Source organism: Zalophus californianus, chromosome 13 (genome assembly GCF_009762305.2).
Source record: "Zalophus californianus isolate mZalCal1 chromosome 13, mZalCal1.pri.v2, whole genome shotgun sequence".
Lineage (NCBI taxonomy): Eukaryota > Metazoa > Chordata > Mammalia > Carnivora > Otariidae > Zalophus > Zalophus californianus.
Window position 1 is genome coordinate 46,201,255 of NC_045607.1, and position 26,001 is coordinate 46,227,255.

The following is a 26,001-nucleotide window of genomic DNA, read 5'->3' on the forward strand; positions in this document are numbered from 1 at the left end:
AGTGGCTAGTTTATATCTCCTCCAAACCTTGCTCAGAGTTCACCTTCTCTAGGATGCCTACTTTTTAATATTGGAAACTGCCCCTCTCTACATTCTCAACCCCAGCTCGGCTCTACATTTTCTTTTTTTCCAAAGCTCAGTTCTTTATAGCTGTTACACTGTTTTCTTATGTATGTTCACGTGTGGTCTGCTGCACACACCCCCTGTTGCAAATGTACATTCCAGGATTCATCTTCATTACTGTATCTCAAGTACTTAGGACAGTCCTTAGGTCAGGGGAGTTGCGTATGAGTGTTTGATGGATGAATGACCAAATGAATGAATGAATAATGTGTGAAGCTTAAGCAAATCTTTCTCACCAGAGCTTTGCTTTTCTCTTGCCCAGCATGGATGCCTGAAATGGACATAGATTGAAGGGAAGGACTTGGGACTCCTAAATTCATTAGCTTTACTCTCCAACCTCAAAGGTTTTAATCCTGCCAGCTCTTAGAACTACAAAACCTCAGAAAGAGTGGCGTCAGAAGGACTCTGTAGTTTGTCTGTAGGAGCCATAAAGAGCCAAGAGACAGAGAAATGTTGGTGTTCACTGCCAAAGAACATTCTCCCTGTGACTCCTACAGCTGTTCGTTGTATTGTCTCTGGCAGCTCTTGGACCCTTGTTAGCCCCAAGGCCAAAATTCTGAGCTTGACAAGGCTGAGGAATCCATAAAGCCTGAGAGGCAGCTAAAATGGTTATGGGGGTGGGGTGGGGAATTGACAGGGATTCTAGGATTGAGGAAATCACATGAAGTTTAAAACCACAAGCCTTTATTATTTTAGGAAGGACAAAGGAAAGTGAAGAGGTTTAAAGAAAACAAACTGATGGCTGTAGTTGACACATCAGCCCAATGATTTTAGTGCTTGGTTGAGTTCCTCTGTTGCTTAATTCAGTAAAGCTGAAATACATCCTGAAAATGCCATTTTAGTGGAAAAGATAAAAAATTATTATGTGGGAATGGTGTCTGCTAGGTAGATAGCCCCATCAGCTGCTTACCCAGCTCTCATCTGTAAGTTCTCATTACTCTGCTGATTATTTTCAGTGCTTTAGCTCCCTGCCTTGCATTCCCCAAAGGAAAATGCTTTTGGGCCAAAGTTTGTCTTTATTTTGGTAGTTTCTCCTCTTAAACTTTAGAGACAAATGCCTTCTGTTCACCTTGTAACTTGGCTTTTAGAGAGGTTTGTGGTCAGAGGAAAGACTTTGCACTATCCTGATTCTGTCATGGTGCTCCACTACTCGAGGTATTGAGAGCCCACTAGCTTGCCAGGAAGTGTCAGACCAAAGTCACTTTCAAAGTGTGAGAGAAATGCTCGCCCTTGACCTGGCCAAGGTGTTTTTTAGAGATGTTGCCTTTTATATTTGCTTAAACATTCTAGTCTGTATCAAAATTAAAACTGCTTGAGATCCATAACTTAGTTATGATGCATTTTTAAACATCTTTGTTTTATAAAATCTGTTTAATTTTTTTTCCCCACATCTACCTGTGCTTCGGCCATCTTCCTCAAATTAGACCCTAATTCCAGATGCAACAACCCTGTAACCTTGCTGGCCAGAGGTTGGAGCATATTTATACCATGTTTTTGTCTTGGCATCCAGCTTTTTTGTAGTTGGCAATTTAGCATGATAGCCTCTTGAAATACTTGAAAGTGCACAAGGCATCAGTCAAGATAGTTTCTCTTTGTTATGCTGTTTAACAAGAATTTGGATTTTAGTGGGTAAGGGTGGCTTATGGAGTGCACCAGAAATTGAAAATATGCTTTCATAATTATCTCTGGTTTGAAATACTTGAGGTGGGATAGAAAACTACTAAGTTTGCATGCATTTAGGAAGGTCACTGCCCTTTCATCCCCAGCTTTTTAAAAAAGAAACTGTTCTTGTCCTTAGGTGTGTTTTCACATGCCTAGTCTATACAACCAGGGATGTAGATATGTGGTGGGTATGGCTGGGGGCCTTCCAGGAAGATGGAATTACATGAGCAAAGCCTGAGAATGTATGCCCTTGCATGTACTGCAACTGTTTGAGGGACAAGGAATGGTTCAGATTTTTTAGGTGCTTGAATATGTGGGCTGGTAAAAGAAGTTGTAGAGGGTCCCAGATGCTTATACTGTTTATACCAAGTAGTTTGTACTTAATTCGGTAGACAGCAGGGAGCTATTGCTTGTTTGGGAAAATCCATTAGGGAGTAGTAGTGTTAGTGTGGATTAGGGTGATGAGGGGGCCTTTGGGAAGGCTAGAGTTCAGTGGTTCAGATGATGAAACATGAGAGCCCAGATTGGGATGGTAACCATGACAATGGAGAAGTCCATGCAGTTGGACGGGCCTGACCAGGGTTTATGCAGTGGTCTCTCAGTGGTCCTACTATGACTTTAACCTGCAAAGGTCTGTTCCCCAGATCAGGTGGGATCTAGGTCTTGGAGACCTTCCCCCCCGCCCTTGCAGACATTGTACTTAATGAGAATTCTCAGAATATATTTAGGATGTTTTTGATGAGCAGTCTGTCTTGTTTGGTGGCTGTTTGTAAGAGGTTGAAAATAGGAAGGAAACTGATGAACCTTAATTTTCAGAACTCTGTATTAGGAGGTTTGAAAAATAGGGACTTTGGTTTTCTCTCATGTGACCAGAAAATTGTTGGTCCTAGATAGGAGAAATCAAACAATAGCATTGATTTCCTAAAATCCACTACTGTAAGAAACTTTAGAAGTTAAAGTACACAGAGGGCCATTTAAGTAAAAAAGGAAAAAAAAATCAACTTAAAAAGCCTTTATGGAGTTTTGGAAGTAAACTGTGTGAGTGTGAAGACACAGAGAGCGTGTGTCCTGTGTGTGTGTGTGTGTGTGTGTGTGTGTGTGTTTCCCCAGTAAAATCATGGTTCCACCAAACTAACCCTTTATCATTATCTCTTGTATCTCTTGGAGCCTAGGGAAAGTTTAGCATATTCTAGATTGATCTATGCCGAAGTGCCTTTCATAAATTACTACATGGAGAATAACAGGAGAAAAAGCAGTCTTAATTGGCACAATTGATGTCTAAATTAAGATGTGAACATATATTGAAACATTTTTTAAGCTTTAAAATGAATGGTTCTGTGTTGCTGGAACGTGCCCCCCCCCCCCCCCCCCCCCCCCGCAAAGAGTTTCAGAGCCAATAGAATCTATAAATAGTGCAGGCCGGTTGTCTGTGGTAGATTGAGGAGAGCAGAATCGCCTGTCCTTAAGTGAAGGGGAAGTAGCTTTTTACATTTTTAGTAACTGAATTGTTGGCCAGCATAAAGGTAAGGGCCATGTGAGCAACTTATTTATAACTTTCCATAAAGGTATGTGTCTGCCTCAAGCAGAGAAACTGTCTGGGGTGCTTGAAATGTAAAAGTGCAGTAGAATCATTTTCCATACACAGCCTTTCTAGCTAGTTGGTGCAGTAAAGTGATTGTTCACATCCCTGGGGCTTTCAGAAAGAGGGGTGTCGATAGATTAGCTTATTAGCGTCGCCTCCTATGGAATAGAAGGGACTGAGGCCATTAAATGTGAATCTGTGGTTTTATGTAGTGAAAAATGTTCAGATCCAATTCCCGAGGGTATTCAGGACATAGAGTTAAGCTTGGTTTAACCCCTTGGGTGTGGTCCCACCTGTTATACCCACGTGGTCTACCCACAATTTGACAAGGTTCTTGTCAAAATATTTCATGGATATAAAAGCACTTTATTTTTTTCACAGGTTTAGTTCAACTATAAGTAGTTTTTTTTTTTTAAATAAAAAACATAGACTCAGACTGAATTATCTGATAACAGTGGGAGAAGGGAAGAAGTATAAAACATTTTCATGGCATCCTGTAAAGAGTATGTTAAACCCTTTTGGTAGATGCCAGAAAATGGAATCCGTTGTTACGTGTTAATTAATGTCATCACTCACATCAAGAGTATATCACTTAGAGCCAGGTTTAACTCTAAGGATGAAATTTTTATAATCATAAATACCCAAGTGAAAGATGTTTTTGGCCCTCCTTTGTTACTCATTGTCTATTTTCAGAGACTTGAGTTTTTCGGAATATTCTGTTGACCATTTAAAGGATCTGCATATATGGCTAAAATGTAAACTTTGGCTTTTGTGCCAATATTGTGGCTCTGTTTAGTATTTGGGCAAGTTGTAATAAGTGGTAAATGGCTCATTAACTATATTGGAGGCCTCATCGCAGCACTAATTTCAAATCGTGCTGCGTTTACAATTTACATATTAAAAAACATTCACTTGATTTCGTTCAGGGACAAAGCTGACATCCTATATAAGCATTACTCCACACAATCCTATTTATTGGTCCAATTATTTCAATTGAAAGATGCTGGTTTACTGCCTCTTAGTCTATGTGAACAATTCTCAGTGAAACTGTTAGAGATCAGTTGGACGGTAGTGGCAGAATAACCTCACAGGGTTTCGATTCACTTTTAATTTTAAGTCCCAGGATTAAGGATCATTTATAGTATAATGTAACAGTGTGGGCAAATATAGTTTCCCTTAATGCCTTTCTGATATTTTGGGGAAAGAATGCTTTTATGTAAAGCATTCACTTATGAATTGCATGACTGCCTTTTCTCACTATAAATTTCATTCACATTTCCTTCCTTCTCCCACGTCCTTAAGAGACAGGACAGCATGCAGTGTTTTTGCTTTGTTTTATTATTTAAAAATTTTTTTGAGATGTGGTTTAAGGTAGTTCTTCAGGATAGATGTCAAGGTAACTAGTTAATACTGTTTGAAAATCAGGCTCTTAATTAAAAATGCTTAATTTGTGCAAGAAAACTACATGTTAAAATGAATTTGGAAAGATTAGATTGGAATTGCCTCAAATTCAATTAAGCCACACTGCATGGACGTGCTGGGAATATCAATACAATCACTGTAAATTTTGTACAAACTGATTTGTTGCATTATCTTGCTCATCTAACATACGGTACTTTTTGTGTCCATATTGCAGACGGCAACTCCAAACTAACATGGCAGTCAGACTGTGTGATGTGGCTTCTCTGCTTAGAAGTGGTTCGTGGGCAGCAGAGCCTTGGACTGGGGTCTGTGGGATTTTTCTTAAATTCTGTAGGCTACTTTTTTTAGCATGTTGCAGGAGTGCTGAGGCCATACCAAACACTTGAACTTTTCATTGGGCATACTAATTATTCTTACTTTTAACCTATTGCGGTATGGCCATCATTAGGACTTAAAGCACATTGCAATTTTAACCATAGTGGTCTATGTAGCATCAGAACCATGCTTTTGTATGTAACTTTTTATAATCTAAATTAGGATTTAGTGCAGACTCAAAACAGTGACAAGCTTTTAAAAAAAAAAAAAACAAAAAAGTTTTGGTATGGTCTGAATACTAAGTTACCGTAATTCTTTACATTCTGTTTACTATGTATTTTTTTGGTTACTAAATTTTGAAGTTATTTACAATTCCTGATGCTCAAAAAAAAAATTTTGTTGAAATTGTGAAACTGGCTGAAAATTATTTGCCCAGTAACTGTTGAAAGAGTTTGCATTCTGTGAACAGTTGTGTTGAGCCTATCAATGGAATATGCATTATTTGTAAAATATAGCACATTAGTATCATTTTATTCTGAGCAGATGGTCCTATAGCTGAGAGATGCTGTAATTTTCAGCACACACAGCTTACTGCAGCTGTTCACTTGAATGTTGGCTTAGGAGCTCATTCTTGCCACCTGAACATGGAAATAAATGTGCAATTAAGTGAGGAGTGTTTGTTGTCCTTGCTAAATCCTGCTAATTTCAGTCAATGAACACTTTATATTTCACATGCCATCCCAACGAGTTAAATCCATATCTCTTATTTGGGGTTCATATAGTTTCTACACATGCCCTAACTTTTGAATAGTGATTTGTTTTAATTGGCCTTGGCCACTCTCATCTTGCCACTCGTTGTTTTCAGAAGTGCTGGGCAAAGGTTTAATCCCATAAAAGTTTTGCGTGGAAAATGACCCGCAGCTAATATTCTACAGACTGGAACAGTTACGCTTTATTAGGAAATTTGAAAACTCCTTTCTCAGTTTCAGATAAATTTGTTAATTATAATAAAATGCATATCTTGAATTGTTTCGATTTTTTTCCTTGCAGATTTCTAAAGATTTCTTTATTTTACCTTGCTCCTTTTAAGTGTTCTCTAAGAACACTTACCCAAGAGAGGTAGCATGCAGCTTTTAGGAAAAAAAATACCCATTTCTTTGAAATGCAGTCATGGAGGGTTATAGGTTGTTTGATATTTGATAAGTAGTTTGGATTTTGTCTATTTTTTTTAATCACGATAGCACGGATTCTTGCCAGTCTGACCAGTCTCAATCTATCCTATGCTGCCGCCTTTTATAAACATCTCTTGGCAGTAGAGATTTCTTCCTGTATGCTTATCCACTGTTGTGCCCTTTTATTTTTCTTAGGCAATATGCTTTTTAAAAGACTTTTTTCTCTTGTAACACTCTTTCCCTCTACTTTGCTTTTTAAAAATTTTGCCTCAAATTCTTTGCCTTTTATATGTTAGAGAACTTCCCTAAAACTAGCATTCCATCAATTCAGAATTGTCAGTTTTGAGAAATAGTTCTTTGTGGAGATGAGAGCTGTATTGAATGAAATATGAAGGATAATTTGTTCAGTGATGCTTTGATTTTTGGATTCCCCCAGAATCTTGGCTGTCCAAATATATAGCTATCGGAAGATGGTTTTTCGAAAATTTGGGTCTGTGGTTTGTGACTCTTTTGCTCAAAGGGCGTAGCATTGATTTTTAGGAAACTAGATCCAAATTTGCTTAATAAGTAGGTTTTCAGAGTAGCCTGAACAGTTGGAGGCCATTTTCCCCAAATCTGCTGTTTATCCCGTATTTGGAGTTTATAGGTACCTTATTACTTGCATTTCAACAGGCTTATGTGCTCAAATGAAAATTCCTTGGGCTGGTCTGTTTGCAAAAGTTGAAATATTTATGTAGTTGTTTTGGTGAACTGGATAAGTTTTTGTTTTGGGTTTTTTTTTTTTCCCATTTAAAGTTAGAATCAAGGCAAAATGCCATTTTGAATTGTTTGGGGATTCTATTTTGATGCTCTAGATCAGTCGCCTTGTTGGTGATCTTAGCTGCCAAGATTGACAAGAATGGCTTGTTAGATTCTACAAGGTACACTAAGTACTCATAGCTTCTTTTCCAAGTTACCCTACAAATCCTTTTCATGCCCTAACATTTGACATCTGATATTTTTCTTATTTCTTACCAAGAGAAGAGGTATAAGATATTGTCAATCAAAAACATTTTCAATATGTAACCAAAACAGTACATGTTGACAAATTTATATTTTTTAAAGTACTCTTGCTCCTTGATTTTAAGTTAATGGATGTCTGTCAGTTTTAGGATGTCTGTTTAGTTTTCTTAGGCTAACTGAAAATCTCTTCAGAGTTAGGAAGACCATTTTTTGGTTTGTCTTTTTGGTAGCATGTTAAGCACTTCTGTTTTGTAGTATGATTTTAGTCAGGGTTTAATCCGGTGCCCTTTGGTACTAGATTTCCTCAAGTCTTTGGACACCGCAGGTGAGTAAGGGTATGTGAATAGACCCCAAAATGCGGTTCTAGAGAATGTTTAACATTTACAGTGTGCTTATTTATGTGCATGTATGGAATATGTATGTGAAAGTATAATTGTGAAATTAAATTGACTAGCTTAATGTATGAAGTATAAATTAACGTAGATGTTGCACTTTTTGTTGAAGCTTTATTGTAATTTCAGCAGAACGACTCGTATTTAGTGACAAGTATTTACATTCTTGGTTGGAATCTCTAATAGTTTGTGAAATAATGAATTCTGACATTTCTTGTTTTCTCTGTTTTTAGCAGGTAATTGCTGCCATGGAAACACAACTGTCTAATGGGCCAACTTGCAATAACACAGCCAATGGTCCAACCACCATAAACAACAACTGCTCTTCGCCAGTTGACTCTGGGAACACAGAGGACAGCAAGACCAACTTAATAGTCAACTACCTTCCTCAGAACATGACACAGGAGGAACTAAAGAGTCTCTTTGGGAGCATCGGTGAGATAGAGTCCTGTAAGCTTGTAAGGGACAAAATAACAGGTATGCAGTTTTATACAGGTTACTCACCTTTAAAGGATTTGTGTTTCACAGTGTGAGAAAATAGTAAGTTTACTGCCTGTAGATCATTCAGTGCTGCAGTTTTACCCATCTAGGTATTCTCTCTGTTACTGAATACATCAACAGCACGAAACTTAGTTTTAAGAGTTTTGTTTTCCTTTTAAAGCATAAAATATTTTTATGGGCAGTATATATTATAACTAGACTTTTATATACCCTGTACTGTACAATAACATCTCTGAAAATGGTTTTAGAAGTCTATGTATGTCTGGGACAGAAAGTGTCATGTTGACCTTTAGTTTTTAGTTCCCTGTGCTTATGTGATTTAGCATTTTAACAATGAGATATAAGAAGCATATTCTGTTTGGGAGAAGAAGAAACCTCTTAAAATGTCTTTTCCTTGAAGTCTGTATAGTTCTGTTTATAATGTATGTGACAGAGTAAATAGTAATATTCACATTGTCCATGTATAAATACTTGCACTGATATCATTTGAATGTAGCAAGATCTTATGTTCTGTTCCTTGACAAGGAAAGGAGAAAGTGGTGTATGAGTATTCCTCTTATCATAAAGACAAAAATGAAAGGATGGGTAATTTGACCTTTGATACTACATTTTGAATATTGGGTAGTGGAAAATATCCTTAGTATTTTGTAAGATTCAACTAAATATTTAGAATAAGCCAAAACCTAATGGAGCATGTTCTTGGGATACAAGGGTTAATGTTTCCTGTAGGAGTTGCTCTCAAACACTGAAAATACACGAAGTTAAGTGTAGAAAGACTAACTTTCTCATGTTATGGTTAAATTTGAGTGATGTATATTAAATTGCTTTACATGGCTTATAACTCAAACTATAAAAACTAAATATTTGAAATGGGCAAATACCTAAAGGCAGTGAGAAGAGTTTGACCAAGAATCTGAACTTTAGTCCTATGACCTTGGACAAGTCAGGTCTTGGCTCCAGGTCTTCCTTGGTAAAATGAGGTAGAGGGCAAAGAAAAGGGTCACACTAGGTGATTTCTGCAATCATTTTTGCTTTATTTGAGATAGTGTCTTTAGCTGTTCTTTTATCAAGACAGTAGGGCTTACTGCCTCCAGGGTGAGTGAGTGCATTCTTTAGAGCTATCACCTCAGCTTGGCCTCACAGTCCTGGTTCCTTGAGCTACGGATTGAAGCTCACAGAGAGAACATACTTAAATCAAGTAAAAACTAAGTAAAACATAGTTGTCATCAATCCGTACTGAATAATTACATTTTAACTAGTTATGTTACTTAGATATTCACCACAATATCATCAGGAAGATTTTTTTTATACTGATAATCAAATGGAGAATATTTTTCCATTTCTTTTTCCAAAATTGGTGTCAGTAGCATATGTAAAATTTATAGACAATGTTTGAGAAATTGAAAAATGTAGAGAACAGATGGCTCTTAATACATTTGTCCTGACACTAAAATTTTATTACTATCTTTTTAGCAAAACCGCTTCTTCATATGTGAATTTTGCAACCTCTTTGACATAAATGACTGTGTGATAAATGGTATAAAGGCCATGACATCAATGATGTGATTTCTGGTTTGATTGCTTAGTAACTGTCTCTACCATAAAAAAAAAAAAAAAAAGATTCTTGAACTAGATATATAAATGTTGAATTTTTTTGTTATGATACTGTGAGTAGATAAAAATATGAAGCAAATCTTACATCCTTTGTACTAGGCATCTTCCACAGAAAACATTTCAAAGATTTTTATCTTTCATCTCTGGGTGATCTTGAATTATCTTATTCTTTCATAAGTCTTTTACTAGAGCTGTTTTATGGTGCAATAAATTTGAATTCTGTGTCTTCATACCCTTTGCCTCCCTGTCTTTAGTGTGATAAACAGTGGTAATGGAACCACAGTGCATGGTAATCTGAAGTATGTGGTTAGATACCGGCAAAGTGCATTAATATTTGCTGTCCATTTCCTTTATCCCCCACCATTGTCTTTTCAGCGAGAGGGAGCCAGTGAAGTTTCCCACCATGGTAAAATTTCTGTTTAAAACCTCTGGTAAGCAAATGGAGTACTAAGAAAATCCACAGTGGGCAGGAGGGTCAAAAGATGTTTTCTAAGCTTCATTCCAAGAGACACAGTCATACTTGTTCTTTAGAGTAAATGTTCCATTGACAGGCAAGTTTGAGAAATGCTGCCCTTTATAGTTTCCTATTTAAGAGCCAAACTGCAGGTCATTAGCATATTAGAAACCATACATTAAAATCCTGCAGTAAAGAAACCGGTTTTCTGGCCTTATTTGACCACAGAACTCATTTTGGGGATATCTCCCCAATACTAGATTTCTTTCTTTCTTTCTTTTTTTTAAGATTTTTTTTTTTATTTGACAGAGAGAGACAGCGAGAGAGGACACACGATCAGGGGGAGTGGGAGAGGGAGAAGCAGGCTTCCCGCTGAGCAGGGAACCCAACGCGGGGCTCAATCCCAAGACCCTGGGATCATGACCTGAGCTGAAGGCAGACGCCTAACGACTGAGCCACCCAGGTGCCCCTCCAATACTAGATTTCCATTGAGCATATAAAAGCTTATGCTATGAAAGCTTTTGAAATCATTTAACAGATTATCAGACACTCCTAAACTCTTCTGTAACCTGTTTATATCAAAGTATGAGCATGTTTCATAAATGAACATCCATGATAATGAACTATGTATTATAAAAAAGTGAGTAGGTAAATAAGAATACAGAGGACCTCTTCTAGTAACCTTGTTTTGACATAGTCCGCTGACATCTTATTCTTAGTATGGGTTAAAATGGTGTTCAGAGGGTCTGACTTAGTTTCAAAGCATAAATTTAAATATATATTTTTTTTAAATTCTGAGTTTCTTAGCGAATATTTGTATTGAACAAAATATTATAGTAAATGGTAGATTTCCAAAACTGGATTTTGAATAGTTGTACTTTGCCAAGTGGGCATATCTTCCTAAGAAGCTACTATTCACATATCTAGAAAGATTGAATTTGTGAGGATTTGGGCCCTGCCCTGTGGTGTTTAGCATTAGCCAGTTTATGTGGTTTCTCAGTTCACATTTGTAGGGTCAAGTCTGAGTTCCTTGGTCTAATTATCCAATTTATCCTACCGCCTGGGGAGCTACCAGGCCAGCTCTTTGTATTCTGATTTTGTAGGAAGTAAGCATTAATTTTCTCGGTTATAAGAAAACTATGAGATTACTCTTTGGGAAGAACATTTAAATTGCTCTTTTTCATTTTTCTTAAATCTTTCCCTGCTTAAATAATGCCGAATTAGGAAACTGTATCTCAGGTAAAAAAAAAAAAAAAAAAATCTAGTTAGGAAAGTATGTGCCTCTTTCCGAAGTCCTGAAACAGAGTATATAATTTTTAGATTGTGTTGTTGTTGGCAAATTAATGTCACTATTTTGATAGAATGAAGATTAGAGAAATACGTTAAGACACCTCTTCAGTAGTAAATATAGTAAGCTTCTCTTTGGCCTAAATTCTATTTATTATGTTGTTTTTCAGGCCCTTTCTTTGGGCTCATGCCCAGCTTTATGCTTCATCCCATTTCCTGTCTATAGACATTCATCATGAGAAGCTACTGCTGCTTGTACAGTTCAGCTGATATCGGTCCATCTCTTTGAGTTTATGCATTTTAGAGTCCTTGACACCTGCTGATGCTGCATTCTAGAGGACTGAAATGGATTTTATGATGCAAGGAATGAGTAATAGAATGTTAGAATCAGAAACGTCCTTGAGGTGACCTTAGCCAACTCCCTCACTTAACAGGTGATCTGAAGCTCAGGTTTGTTTAAATGACTGAATAGTCCAAGACCACATAGCTGTCAAGTGGTAGAGCAGGGACCAGAATTCTGGTTTTCTGCTTCTTCCCTGGGATATTTCCTCCTTGCCTCTTGTTAGAGGCCAGAACTCTTTAAAAATTAACCCAGGACCAACTGATGAATTTGTAGTGAGACAGATAACTTGTACAGATCCACTGAGGGGCATCTTTTGGTGGGTGTGTCTTCAGAAGGGGAATGAGAGTTTTGAGAGTCAAGGACCGACGGATACATGAAATGAAGGAGAACATCCCTGCCTCTCTACAAACTTTGTAGCCTGTAGTTGTGAATTTGGATATTCTAGCTCAGTGATTGTTAAATCTGGCTGCCCATCCTCATGTGAAGGAGTTTTTAAAAATACAGATTCTGGAGGCTTTGGGAATCTGTTGTCAGAAAGCTCCCCAGGTGATTTTGAGGAGCAAGCAAGCAGTTTTGGGAATCAGCCTTTTGAGGTATAGTCAGGGGAGTTGCCTGCATTGGAATCACTTGGGATGACCACCAGAAATGCAGCTCTCTGGGCCTTGCCCAGACCTACTGAATCAGAGTCTTTGAAGTAGGGCCCAGAATATTCCATTTGCCTGGGAGTTATCCACTACTTTTCCTGAACATTTTGCAGGGAGATAGAACCAGAATATTCCAGGTTTACCTGAACTCTGGCTGGAGATGGGTGGGAGAGTTGTTAGGACTTCAGTGCCTGATCTACGGCAAACTGAGTTTCAGGGGCTGTCCCCTCCCCAGTGGTGGTTTCTGATGTGTTAACTCCTGGGGTGCAGGACTAGAGATGTTTAGTCGTTAGGCTCTGTATTGAACACCTGACCTGTCCCTGAAAGGGTGTGTGTGTGCACATGTGTAACTGGTTTTCAAAACTCCAAGATAGCTTGTTCTGTCATTGTTACTTTTCCTTTCTTCTAATAGAAGAGCTAGAGAAGTATAGTTAGTGGAAGACCTCAGGTAATGAGTGATGCTCTTTTTTATCTTGGAGTGATGTCTTCACTATTATTCTAGGAATTGTTGGAGGTGGGTCCTATGTTGACCCCGTCAGCCGCCAACTGGAATCTTTCAGACAAAAGAGAAAAACAAAGACCCAAACAAATACAAACTGTAGGGGACCCAAGGAGGGACTTTGCCAGTGTTCCTCCTTGGATGATTACCTCTGAACAGACAGTGCCACCTATGGTAACACAGACTCTCTCTCCTCACTCCCCCCCCCCCCTTTTTTTTTTTAAATAGGAAGGTTCTTAGCTTTTCAGGATTTAAGCAGTAAGTGGTATTTTATTTTTCTAATCCATACCTTCAAATTTAATAGCATTTATTTACTGTGATGAAGTCAATACAGTGAGCCTCAGGCTGTTTTGATGAACATTAATTTGAGAAGGTGGTTGTGTGTGTCCGTTAAAATCCTAAAGTCAGCTGTTGGGTGTCTATAGTATCAAGAGATTAAGAATTCTGATTCTTTCAGACATGTAGTTGAAGAGGGCAGAGTGGGTGAGTGGTTGGTGGTAGCTTAATAAACACCTCACATTGCAGACTCTGAGTGCTATTTAATTAGACATTTAGCAGAAAGGCTGGTGTGTGCTCAGTTCCTCACAAAACCCGGGCACCTTGGCTCTACTAGTAAATGCTTTGGTGGTCCCTAATGCATTAACTCTGAAATACAATACATTTGAATATGGCTATCTTTAGATTTTAGTGACTAAGTTTGCATAAAGTGGTATTTGTATAAAATGAATTTTTTTTCTTTGGTGGTGGTACTGAAGAAACTTTTTTAATTGCACCTTTGTCTATTTTCAAAGGTCATGACTAGTCAGTCACTTAAAAAATTTGTTACCAGTATAGAAGCTTTTTTATAAAGTTTTGGGGGAAAAACTTTAAAATTCTATGTTCACTTTTCCGCTCAAACCTTGAACTCAGGGTGTTTTAAAGAACAAATTTTAATGTCAGCATTGAGTAATTTAGATGAAGAACTTCAGGATGATGAAATTTAAAATTTATCAAATTTAAGAAACCAAATACAGTCCTTTATCGTTATCAGGGAGGAAAATCTTTTCCTTGATTTTCTTAGTTTAATTCACAGGTCCCCAGGGACTGAACCTAACAAAGGATAGATTAGACAGTGTTTTATGTCAACTCTATCTCAAATAAAACTGGGCAGGGGCAGGGAGGATTAACAGGAGAGGCACACAATTTTTATTAGTATTTTATGTGCACTGGAGCTCACAAAAGAGAATTGAAACTCAAAGAAGTGGTTAGACTTGGGGGCTTATACCATTTTACCAAAGGCAAAGGGGTTTGGGTTCTGAGGCTTGGTAAATTGTGGGGAAGTGACCAGGACTTACATGGGAGAAACTAATGGAAGGTATGGAGCTATTTTAGCAAGGTTTGTTTGTACATTTTGGTGCCAGCTCTCCATCACTGGTGGTGAGAGTTGCTCTCCTCTTTCTGGCACAAGGGCAGGGACCTCTTCACAAGGGAAATTTGTGACTTTTTTTGTAGGCAGAAAAGGGTAGGGAAGAGAACTGTCTGTGTCTGTTGATTATTAATTGCCTTCAGCTCAAAATAATTGTAGGCCAAAATGGCATTATTTGGGGTGGTATCTTCTTTAGGACCCCTTTATCATGAAATAAATTAACTTTCAATTAGCAAACCTAAACAGAAAAGATTCTTCTTTGGATATCCAATGGTAATGCAACCTGAAATGGCTAGTTGCTGGGAAGAAAAGACAGCTATCGTGAGGATATAGAAAAGTTTGGAGCAAAACCATTGCTGATTAGTTTGTCAATCATCTGGATTTTAGTTTCTCTGATTTCTTGATGTTGATATTTGTGTTACTCTGTGCTTTATTCCATTAGAAGGAAATGAAGAAAGGTACTGCAGCTCCCTAGAGCTGGTTACACATTTTTCCAGCAGATTTTTAAGAATATCTACTGGGAATGGGCGCCTGGGTGGCTCAGTTGGTTAAGCAACTGCCTTCGGCTCAGGTCATGATCCTGGAGTCCCGGGATCGAGTCCCACATCGGGCTCCCTGTTCAGCAGGGAGTCTGCTTCTCCCTCTGACCCTCTTCCCTCTCGTGCTCTCTGGCTCTCATTCTCTCTCTCAAATAAATAAATAAAAATCTTTAAAAAAAAAAAAAAAAGAATATCTACTGGGGAAATGAGGTTGAACCTGTTGTGTAAATGAGGTTTATGAGTTTTGATTCTGTGCTTTGTTGACCCGTATCATCACTGAGGCTTCTAGAATGATCATGGTTGTCTTGTCAGTAGATTAAGAGCATGCATTGAGTGCATATGACTTGATTCCTTTATTAATTTGGTACAAAACATAAACTTTGTTAATGTATTCCAGTTAATAGAAAACACAGTTGAAGTTCTTCTGTAAGGGGCCCTCCTCTTAAAATTCAGCCAAGTGTGAGTACGTGTGTGCTGTTTGCTATTCCAGATCTTTTCACACTGTTTTTTTTTTTTTTTCTAGTTTTTGTTTACTTCTGCATCAGGAGATTGGTAGCATAGAGTAGAAACCACTTTAAGTTTATTATTTCGTGTCTGTCCTAGTAATGATGGAAAAATGTAGAAGAGAAAGAAGATGGTGAACTAAATGGGAGAAGATAAAGAACAATTAAATTCTGATACAGGATTTCTTCTTCCTTCTGTAATCCATAGAATGTTCAAATCCTGTTTCTCCTCACCTATGAAATTGACTCTCCCGCCTCCCTTTTCCATGATGTAATACAAAATCAACCTGCTTTTCTTTTGATGGTTTTTATTTCACTATCTTATCTATTACGCTACTTTAGCGTCAGCCTTTGTTTTTTAACTTCCAAATTATGAATAGAGCAAAGCATTTTGATTTTGTACCTGTTGGAACATTTCCTTTTAAATATTTCCTGAACAGAAGAGTTGATCATTGAAGCTAAAACCGTGCTTCACAATTCACCAGCTTCTTCCAAGCTTGTTCTAAGTTAATTGACTTTCAGTGTAGTGCATTGCTACTACTGAATTTTGAGAGCTGTGGAAACCCTCAGAGGTTGCCTTTTCAACTGAAAAGGTCAGCTTTAAAAAATATTTCCTGTGAGTGTCGTTTGATTTGTGAGGACTATGCAGTGGCTTTAGTTAGCATGTTTTACTCCTTAAAACATGGTTTCGCTTTTTAAAGTTTTGCAGTGTCAATATTTTGACACCATTGAATGTCCTTTTATTGGTGATGGTATCTGTCATCAACTATATTCTGAGAAGCTTTAAAGCTGTAAAGCCGCATTGGCAGCTCTTCCAAGTATTGTGAAGAAACAGATCCTCAGTTAGAACTATCTTTTTGTGATTTATCTACTCAGCCTTACATCATATATCGTATTTAACTAATGGAGGATCATTCTACATTGTTCTAAATAAGAAGAAAGATTCTTACTCTGTATACCTCCTTCACGGAAACAAATGCAAGATGGAGCTATTTGATTTAAACTGTGTTCATAGCACTCCTTTGTATCTTTCCATGTGAGATGGGCTTCAATGCAATGGTAATAGGATTTACCAAACCCCTATGTACACTAGGGTTGTTATTTGCTTAGCTTGGGATCAAGTTCTTAGGATTAACATTGATACAAAATGCCTGCTACCTGCTACTCCCCAGCTAGGGAGGTGGCCTAATGAGGCTATTTTAGAGGTTTTAGCCTAGAAAGAATGTGTGACACTTGGGTTCATATCCCGGTCTAGCCACTTACTTGTAATGTAGCCTTTTTTGAGCTATTTGACTCCAAAGGTTGAGTTTGTTTTATAAAGTGAGTAACACACAGGCATCTCTCTCTCTATCCTATCCCCTTCTAACCAGTTAATACACATTCAGTTATAACAATTGCAGACTTTATTCCTTAGGTGAACCAATTTTGAAAAGATCTTCAAATAGATCTGGTGCCTTAGAATTCTTACAGTTTTTCAGGCACGATGTGGGAACAACCCGAAGCTAATGTTCTGTTTTTTGCTTTCTAGGTGATTTGACCAAGATAATTGATTTTCTAGAGGTGGGACAAAATGGGATAGGAAGTTCAAGGCAGGACTTGGGAGTCCAGAAAGATGATTACTGATAATACATCATTCTGTATGAACTAGAGTGCTGGAGTGTGGAGTTACTGCTCTGTGTGGTATTGTGTGCATGTTATTCAGAATGAATGAGCTTGACTTAAAATATGAAGGTGCTCTCAGCTGAGCTTCCAGTGGACTATTACTGGCCTGCAAGGTCAGCAGGTTGTTAAATTGCGTCATGAGGTATTTGTTAGATAAAAACTGAGGCTTGTTTTCACTTTTATGGACATCTTCTTCCTTAAAAGTAGGCTGAATTTACATGGGCGTGGGAAACCAAACTCGTTTCTTCTTGTAATTGTTTTCAAACACATTTTGTAAGATTTCTGTCCTTACTTGCCTACGGATAACGAGAAAATCCTCAACTTTTTTGGTACTTGCAGATGTTGAAAGTCTGATGTTGTGATATTAAAAAGTCCAAACTAAAAAAAAAAAAAAAACCAAAACTAGTACCCCTTTAATATAAATTGTAAATACTATTACCAAATATTCTGATTTCATAAAATAAGACATTCAGGTAGGGAAATGCAGAGACCTGTGTGTTTGGATGTTAAGAAGCCCAGAATTCCTATAGTGTTAGCAGATCAGAGACTTCCAAAAAAAATTGCTATCCCTTTGTTTTCTTTCTGTTGGAATTCATTGAAAACATTTAAAGCCTTGCTTTTATTCAGTCATCACAGACTTTACAGATTTGTGTAAGGGGGGTGGCGATTTCCACGAGGGCATGGTTAACTTAGCAGATGCAATTTTACATCTTGTTTTCCTTTTTTTGTTAAATCCGTATGCATATTGTGAATTAGAGATTATTTTTAGCTCTTAATGAGTTCTTTTCTCATCATTGTACTTTTTGTTGGAACTCTGTTTTCTACATAATGCTTTGATTTTGAAGGGGGAGTGTATATGGCTCACAAATCCACCCCCAACCTCCTGTCCAGCTCCACAGAAATTTGCATTTCTGCATTTGAGGTAATAGATCTGGTTATTTTTTTTACTTTGTACGGTAGATGTGGTCTTGTCCTTGACTCTTCACAACCTGTTTGACCTTCCGGCTTTATTCTGAGAAAGTTAAATTCTCCTTTTGAAGTAAGGTTTAAAGGAGGCAGAGCAGCATGTAAACAGGCAAACCAGAGTCCTTTCATTGTATTCAAGGTCACTGGAGCCTGAGGGAACAATTTTATTTCCTCACATTTTGATGCTTTAAATCCAGTCTTAAGGTGCCACTGGGTCAATAACACAGTGGCCTCCAAGGCACGGTTCTCCAAGTCCTCTTTCCTAACCCTGGTACTAGTCCCTGAGAGCTTTTTTCATACCACTGAAATGAATTATATAGTTTGCTCTTAGTCCACTTTAAATGGATCTGAGTAGGTTGGTTATGGTGTGTCAAATCCGTTGTCCCACTGAGTCAGTGGTTTACATTGTCAGTATCAGCGATTTTGGACAGTCTAAAGGTATTTTGTTTTTGTTGTTTTTTTTTTTAATCAAATTCTAGTTTTAGCTTTTTCCTTTTTAGAGTACTTTTATCTTTAACTAGTCCCCGATACAGAGTTGTAACTGTAATTGTTTGAAAGAATATCCAGTTGGTTTTACGTTCTCACCCTGCAACCTGTTAAGATATTTATGTAAGCTTAAAGGATTAGAATGGGGTATCTGTTCAAGTAGCTTTTAGTGGAAATATGGCATGGGGGTCCGGAGGGGCCTGGTTTGGCCAGGGTATCAAATAGATTTAAGGAAATGATACAGAAAGTCTTTGAATAACACCTTCATTAGCCTGTAGATTCTGCATTCAGAAGAAACAAGATTCCTTTGGGGAATGTAATAGTCTAGTATGGCTCCTGGTCATTTTGTGTTTCCGTAGAAACTTTGCTTCCCTTCTTTTAACTTATATGAGAATTACAGAGAGTGAAAGTGAAGGGGTAAGTTAGCTCTGTGAGCAATAATGGAATCCAGGGTCTTGGGGTAACAGGCAAGATTGGGAAGTCATTATGTCTGATGGCAAGATTTTTAAATTTGACTGAGGACTATCATTTGATAAGATATGATAGCTCATGTAGTTATCACTATGATTAACCTTCAGTTTTTTTTTGTTTCTGGATATTCAATCAAAAGTCTTGAGAATTGCTGGGAATAAGAAGAAATACCGGGTTAATTTCCATGTTTCAAGAGTGCAAGGACTAAAATGAAGATGTGACAGTAGCACAGAAGAGCATAATTAAATTGTTTAATTGATGTTTAATGTAATCTTTCATAGTCTGGAGGCTTAAGAAAAAGAATTGTCCCTCTCCCTTTCTTCAGAAGAATGCTGCTTAGAGCCAGTCAATCTTTATCTCAATCTCAACTAATCTTAGAGGTATCTGAAGTTTTTACACCTTTACAATTTACAACTGTCTATAGGAGATAAAGCTTTTTAAACCCAGTATAAGTTCTACTTCCTTTAGTCTCAGATGTAATTTTTTGAGAGAGGAGTGGAGTTCAAGAACCCAAGTACAGTATGGAAGGCTTTGGGTTAAAGAGATGCATTTCAGTGAATATATATGTTTTCTTGCTGGGAAAATATTCTTGCTTGAGGAAAACGAGATTGATAATCTAGGTATAAATGGACTACCATAATAATGTTGGTGTTTATGAGGACAGCTAGAAAAAGCCCTTATTTTATACATTGCAATATGTTTGGGGATAGGGCTTGACTGGTAAGTGATCTGGCACCATACATAAGATTTTTTCAAGTTTTCCCAAGATAAAGGAGATTAGTTTGTAATGTATACTCTTTAGGCCCCATCTCCTTTATAAATAAATAGCAAGGAAAAAATTGTCAGCAACAACATAAGAAAACTCCTTGACACTAAAGGTTATTGAATATTGGAATGAGCTGAAAGACTAATGTTTAGTGAAATCGTCATCTGAGTGGTATACTTGTACTTGAATACCTACCGTTTTGTATAGCACTTGACAGGCTAGAAGGCTCTTTAACATGACTGATTGCAATTCTCTAGTAGGAACTGACTTGTGTAACTTACTTGACAAGGGCAAGGTAGATGGTGTCACAGGGATGAATATGAGAGAGTGCATATAGTCTAGCTTTTTTCCACAGATGAAGTATCCTTTCACAGATGTGCATCTTAGGGCTGAGTTAGCAGGAGGCCTTACACTCCCAGCCCCCTTTTCTATAGGGGACACTTCTGGCAAAAAGATGGATATTCTGAATGAGATGCCTTATGTCACCTTTCTTTGCCCTAATCTTGAAATATGTTTGCGGACTTGCCATGTGATGTGACCCAAATAGCTTAGGAGTTCTGTCTGTAGAAGTTGCTTCCCACATCAGACGTCCTTATTAAAAACACAGCATCTTCCCCAAGAGTGAGCCTCAGATATGTAATCAGGTAACTTCAGTAATAGCAGATGAAAGAAGCATCATTTTAAAAGTCCTTAAGATAGGGGCACCTGGGTGGCTCAGTCTCAGTTAAGCGTCTGCCTTCAGCTCAGGTCATGGTCCCAGGGTCCTGGGATTGAGCCTGGTGTCAGACTCCCTGCTCATCGGGGAGCCTGCTTCTCCCTCTCTCTCTCAGCCTCACTTGCTCTTGCTTGTGCTCACTCAGCTAAAGAAATTAAAAAAGATAAAAAAAGCCTTTAAAAAAAGTCCTTAAAATAAACCATAAGTGTAGGTACCTAGTATTTCTTTAATTATTTATTTTGGAATCTCTGTACCCAATGTAGGGCTCAAACTCACAACCCCAAGATTGAGTTGCATGCTCTGCCAACTGAGCCAGCCAGGCACCCTAGGTGCACTGGTTGAATGAAATTCTTTTTCCCACCATCTTGCTTTAGGTTCATGGGTACTTGAGATGATAAAATGGTAGTAAGTTAAAAAGATTATTTTTGTGTTTAGGTTTTTCCTGTTTCGTGGGGGAAATTGTGTCCAGAGTTAGCAGCAGTGGTCAGATGGACTAAGTTGTGGGGTATATGATTTGCATATTACCTTTTTAATATACTTTTTAGTCAGTGGTAAGAGGGCAGCCTCTGTGCTTCTCGAGGTCAGTGTGATGGTGCATTTACTGTGATGCTGATGAGGACAGGGACACATCACTTTTGTGTGCTAATGAGTCATTGAGCAAAATCTTTTAAGCATTTGCTTCTTAATTAAAGTGTGTGAATTTTAAATTTGGAGGATCACAATAGTTAATCTTTTCAACTTTTAAACTAGGTTATTTTGTCAGAGATGTGTATGTGATATGAATGTGCCAATCATGGGAGCCCGACCATTTTGTATTTCTTTTTAGAAGCCATCTGTTAATTGGCAGGCAAATTGCCCTATGGTCTCAGAGCGGTTGCTGTAACATAGCTGTCCCTCAGCAAAAACAAAATGGATATTTATTTCTGTCTGGGTACCTTTTGGACTTAGTTTGTAGCCATGGTTCCCATCTGACCTGCAGCTTTTAAACTCTCACCTAGTACTACTGGCTTCCTCTCTAGATTGTTTTCTCTTTACTGGTTCAGAGAGGGCTTTCTTGAGGTCCTTGAAGCTGTGTCTGCAGTATTTAAATACGTTTCCTTTATAGTCAGCATTTATACCCTAACCTGACCAAACACAATTGGTCTGTTTGGGGATTTCTCCTAAGTATAAAAATCAGTCCTTTTGTGTGACTATTGCCGGGGGGAGGACAACCATGTTCCCCGTATCCTCTTGAAAAGGTAATGCCTTTCTTTATTAAATATAAACTAAACAAAATGTGCTGTACAAAAGGAAAATCACATGTTATTTATACCTAAATTTTTGTGTCAGTTGGGGACAGTGGATGTCCTTTGGAATTTTACTTCCTTTGTCTTCGCTAAAAATATCTCTCATTTAATTATGGTATTTTTTTATTGAAATAAAATGAACTAAAGTGAAAAGTCCCCAAGTGAAACCTTGTTACATATATTGAGTATACTTTATCAGTGATACAGATAAGAAGGTGAAATGATACATGTTTTTGCTTGATTTGAAACTTTTTTTTTCCAGATGATGATGTGATGCTATCCATGGTCTCCTCCCCCGCTTTTTTTAAGTAGGCCCCCACACCCAGTGTGGAGCCCAACATGGGGTTCGAACTCATGACCCTGAGATAAAGACCTGAGCTAAGATCAAGAGTTTGATGCTTAACTGATTAAGCCAGCCACATGCCCCCCAGGGTCCCCTTCTTAAATGACCCAGCCTTCCCCTCTTAACTCTTTCTTTTTTGACTTGGTATCACCATTTGTATGTGTAGGACTTAGGCATGTGGGTGCATTCAGAAATCGTGTATAACCTTGTGTTAGCTGCACAAAATGTCAAAATAAGATTTAACACTTTGTGTTTGTTTATGGTACTATTAACACTTTCCACCCATAAGAGCAACTTAACTGGGGGTTGGTGCGGGGGAGGTTTCAGGTATATTGGAGGTTTTGGAAGATCATAAGTCTTCCCTGGGTAGTCAAGTTGGGTTTTGCTGTTTGATGGCTGGAGTTATCCATATCTGTTAGCTGCATAATGAATGAATATTAGAGAGGCTCTTGGGTTGGTGCTCTATTTTAATTGCTGAGTATTAAGGTTTAGAAGGTTCCTTGTCTTTTGTTAGTGTTATGAAGGTGAGAAGGTACATGGAAGTACAGAGATACTGGGGTAGGAGAGTTTGCCTTTGATTCCATTCCTGGCCCTTATTATGGAAGGCCCACCGAAAGAAAAGAATAGTTGGTCCAAAAGTTCAGTTTTGGGTGTAGTAGTTGGTCCAAAAGTTCAATTTTGGGTCCAGTTAATCATGCTTATTCTAAGGTCAGAGTAGAGGCTCAGAGAAGGGTAGCATGAGCAAAAGGTTTTGTGGACTAGGAGAATAAGGAATAGATAGGAGGTTAGCCATTTCAGATTTGTAGGGACTTGTGAAAGAGGTCATGGGTTTTTATCCTGTAATTTTTGTTTTTTAGAGATCTCTGGGGACTTGAATGAAAGACATTTGGGTCCAGATCCTTTTTCTGGCTTATCAAAATTTCTTCCTCAATGGTCTTCTTGATCTTAGATTTGTATGTCCTGATTGTTCTAGGCTTCCGAAGTTAACCTCCCTAAATTTCTCTCTCATCTTTTCTTCATTGTCCCTCCCTGCTTGGTGCATGCTGCAGTATGACCACTACTGACCTTCATGTGGGGCGTCCCCGTTCTTATGGTCAGCTTCCTTCTACACAGACCACGTGCTGTTCATTCAGCATTCAGCCACGCCTTTGGTCCAACCATCTCCTCTTTCTCTACACGTTAGCTCTTCTCCGTATGCCTATTTCCTTATTTCTCTGTCAAGAAACTCCTAAGTTTCTTCTGTGTTTCAGCCAACTAAATATATCTTTTGCAAGTTTGTGCTGGTTGAGCATGAAACTCCAGTGATTAACCATAGATGGTCCACATTCATTAGGTGCCTGCATCTCCCTTATTTACTGTCATGCTTTAAATTTTTAAGCAAAGATCTAAAGAGGGCAGAGAGCATGTGGTATTGATCCCACCTGCTTTTCTTTAGCTAGGAAACCACACTGTGCGTATAAAAGCATTTCAATGCAATCTGCTGACGAGAGAAGTGTCTTGTGTGGGAGACAATTTTGGCAGTAGCAAACATGTTTGGCTTTAGCCATAAGAATTGCTTTCTGAGTTTCTGGAAAAAGAGTATGCAAATCAAGTCCTGTTTTAAATGAATCTTTTTATAATGTGGATATCTCTAATCTGTTTTGTAATGATGGATTTGTTTTGAGGATTTAAATGGTTTGTGCACCTGCGGCATGCCATTCCTTTTTTTTTCTAGTTTTTTTTTTTTCTTTTGTACATAATATCTTGATGGATTAGGAAAGAATGGTGAAGTTCCAGTCAATCGATGACATGACAACAAGAAAAAAAGTTGCAGGTGTATTTGGAGATTATGAATATCCTGGTTGAAAACGTGACCTTTGGATACACGGAACTCTGCTTCAGTGTAATTCCCAAACTTGGCCAAAGGCAGTTAAGTATATCCCGGGAAGACCAACTTTGGAAAGGTCAACCCTGGCTTTGGAGAAACCTAACTACCATTAACCAGCTAACTGTGTGCCTTTGAGCAAGTTAATTAGCATGTCTGGGCCTCCAAATTTATAAATATGAAATTGGTACAGATCTATCTACACAGAGCTTTATTGTGAGAATTAAATATGAGTATGTGTATTGGAAGACTTAAAAGTTGCTTGATGCCAGATTATAATTAGGCAGTGGTACTGTTTGTTTCTAGAAAGCTTAGATAAAAGCAGTCATGGACCCGTAGGAACAGACTTTTCCCATAGACTTAGTTTTTTGTATGGGAAGGCTTTGGCTGGTGAGCTTTTAACTTTTGGATGAGTTTTTTTTTTTTTTTTTAACACAAACTGTTACGTGTTCAAGAAGAAAATTTATCTCAAGATTTTTTAATCAGGTGGAAGTGGTGGGATTTGTAGACTAATATTTCCCATTGTTCTGGACAAAACAGGGAGCTCATCATAGTGGTTTGTGAGATTCTTTGACACAGTTTCAAAGGGCACTGAGCTAATTCTAGTGTTTTAGGATGTTTAAATTTTTTTTCTTGCAATATCTAAATAAAAATGTCTTACAAAGAGAGAAAAACACGTTAAGCTGTATTGCTTTTTGATGGACTGCTCACTAGTGTGTGTGTATGTATATGAGTGTGTGTGTACATGTGTGCATAGATTGACACCAGTTGGTAGTGCAAGCAACAGCAGATGCCCTTTTTACTACTGCAGTTGTTAACTGATTTCTCTCTTTACCACAACAATATTTTGAGATATACAGTTCTTTTGCCCTCATCTCAAATGATATTTACATGAACAACTCCATTGCCTTTTAGGAAAGCACAGGATAAAGCAAATAACTCAGCCTGTGTGTGTGTGTGTGTGTGTGTGTGTGTAGTGTATGTAGAATTATAAGAAATTTGTATAGAGGCACCTGGGTGGCTCAGTCGGTTAAGCATCTGACTCTTGATCTCAGCTCCAGTCTTGATCTCAGGGTCATGAGTTCAAGCCCTGTGTTGGGCTCCATGCTTAATGTGGGCCTACCTAAAAAAAAGAAAAAAAAAAAGAAAAAATTTTTCTAGAGTTAATCAATAAAGAAATGAGAATGTGGGGGCTGACCTAGATCTGCTGAAAGTAGTTTTGCCTTAGCTCAGAGTTGTTGTTGTTGTTGTTTTTTAACGAAGAAAGTTGTTAGGTGTTTTTTTGTTTGTTTTTTGTTTTTGTTTTTGAACTGTAGTGTCTGACTTTCTAGCCACCTGCCAGTTTTTTAGCTTTTGCTCTCATTATGGGGGCAGTTCCAGTATTTAAGGTAGCACTGCTCATTTTTTTTTTGAGGGCAACTACCTAAATTAGTAAGTAATGAGAGCTGGCTTTTATTTTAACTGTGGTGTTGAGATGCTACAATACATCTACAGTGAGATGCTCACTGTCTCTGGCTAGAGAACTTCCAACGTGAAGTCTTATTCTGAGATGTATTTGCTGGAACAATTGGCTTATTTTCCTCACTTTCGATAAAGATCTTATTTTCTAATTTTCCTGGTCTTGGATGCAAGACATCTTAGTACCCATGTGCAGTACTCACGAATTTAATATGCTGTTGCTGTTCTCCATAGCCTAAGACTGAATTGTGTGGGAGTTCTTAATGTTGTCTGAAATTGTGGTGTATTAAGAATCCACAGTTTCACCAACTTGCAGGTCATGCTGCATTGCCAGCAGATTCATAATTACTGGTATTGGAACCATAGGAAAATAGAGCTCTGTCAGTTGCATAATCAGAGGACAGATATGGCCATTAAAATTAACTTGAAAGGAAAATGCCTTGGTGCTGAGGATGTTAACAGCTCCTTTTAGAATTAGGCTGCTTAGGTAATATTTACCACATGATCACTATTTACAACTTTGAT

General features: G+C 37.9%; 1 protein-coding gene across 13 annotated transcripts in view; it reads left to right on the plus strand.

The window, feature by feature from the left end:
- The window catches only part of ELAVL2 (ELAV like RNA binding protein 2), a 163,585-nt gene that overhangs the window by 89,045 nt on the left and 48,539 nt on the right, over positions 1-26,001 (plus strand). For 6 of the 13 annotated variants that reach the window (XM_027616907.1, XM_027616908.1, XM_027616906.1 and 3 more), the window contains exons 2-3: positions 5,004-5,094; positions 7,904-8,147. In XM_027616907.1, the coding sequence (XP_027472708.1) occupies positions 5,023-5,094; positions 7,904-8,147 (316 nt within the window). In that variant the 5' untranslated portion in view covers positions 5,004-5,022. The remainder of the gene's footprint in view (positions 1-5,003; positions 5,095-7,903; positions 8,148-26,001) is intronic. The other 7 variants (XM_027616916.1, XM_027616918.1, XM_027616917.1 and 4 more) reach the window with 2 other exon arrangements.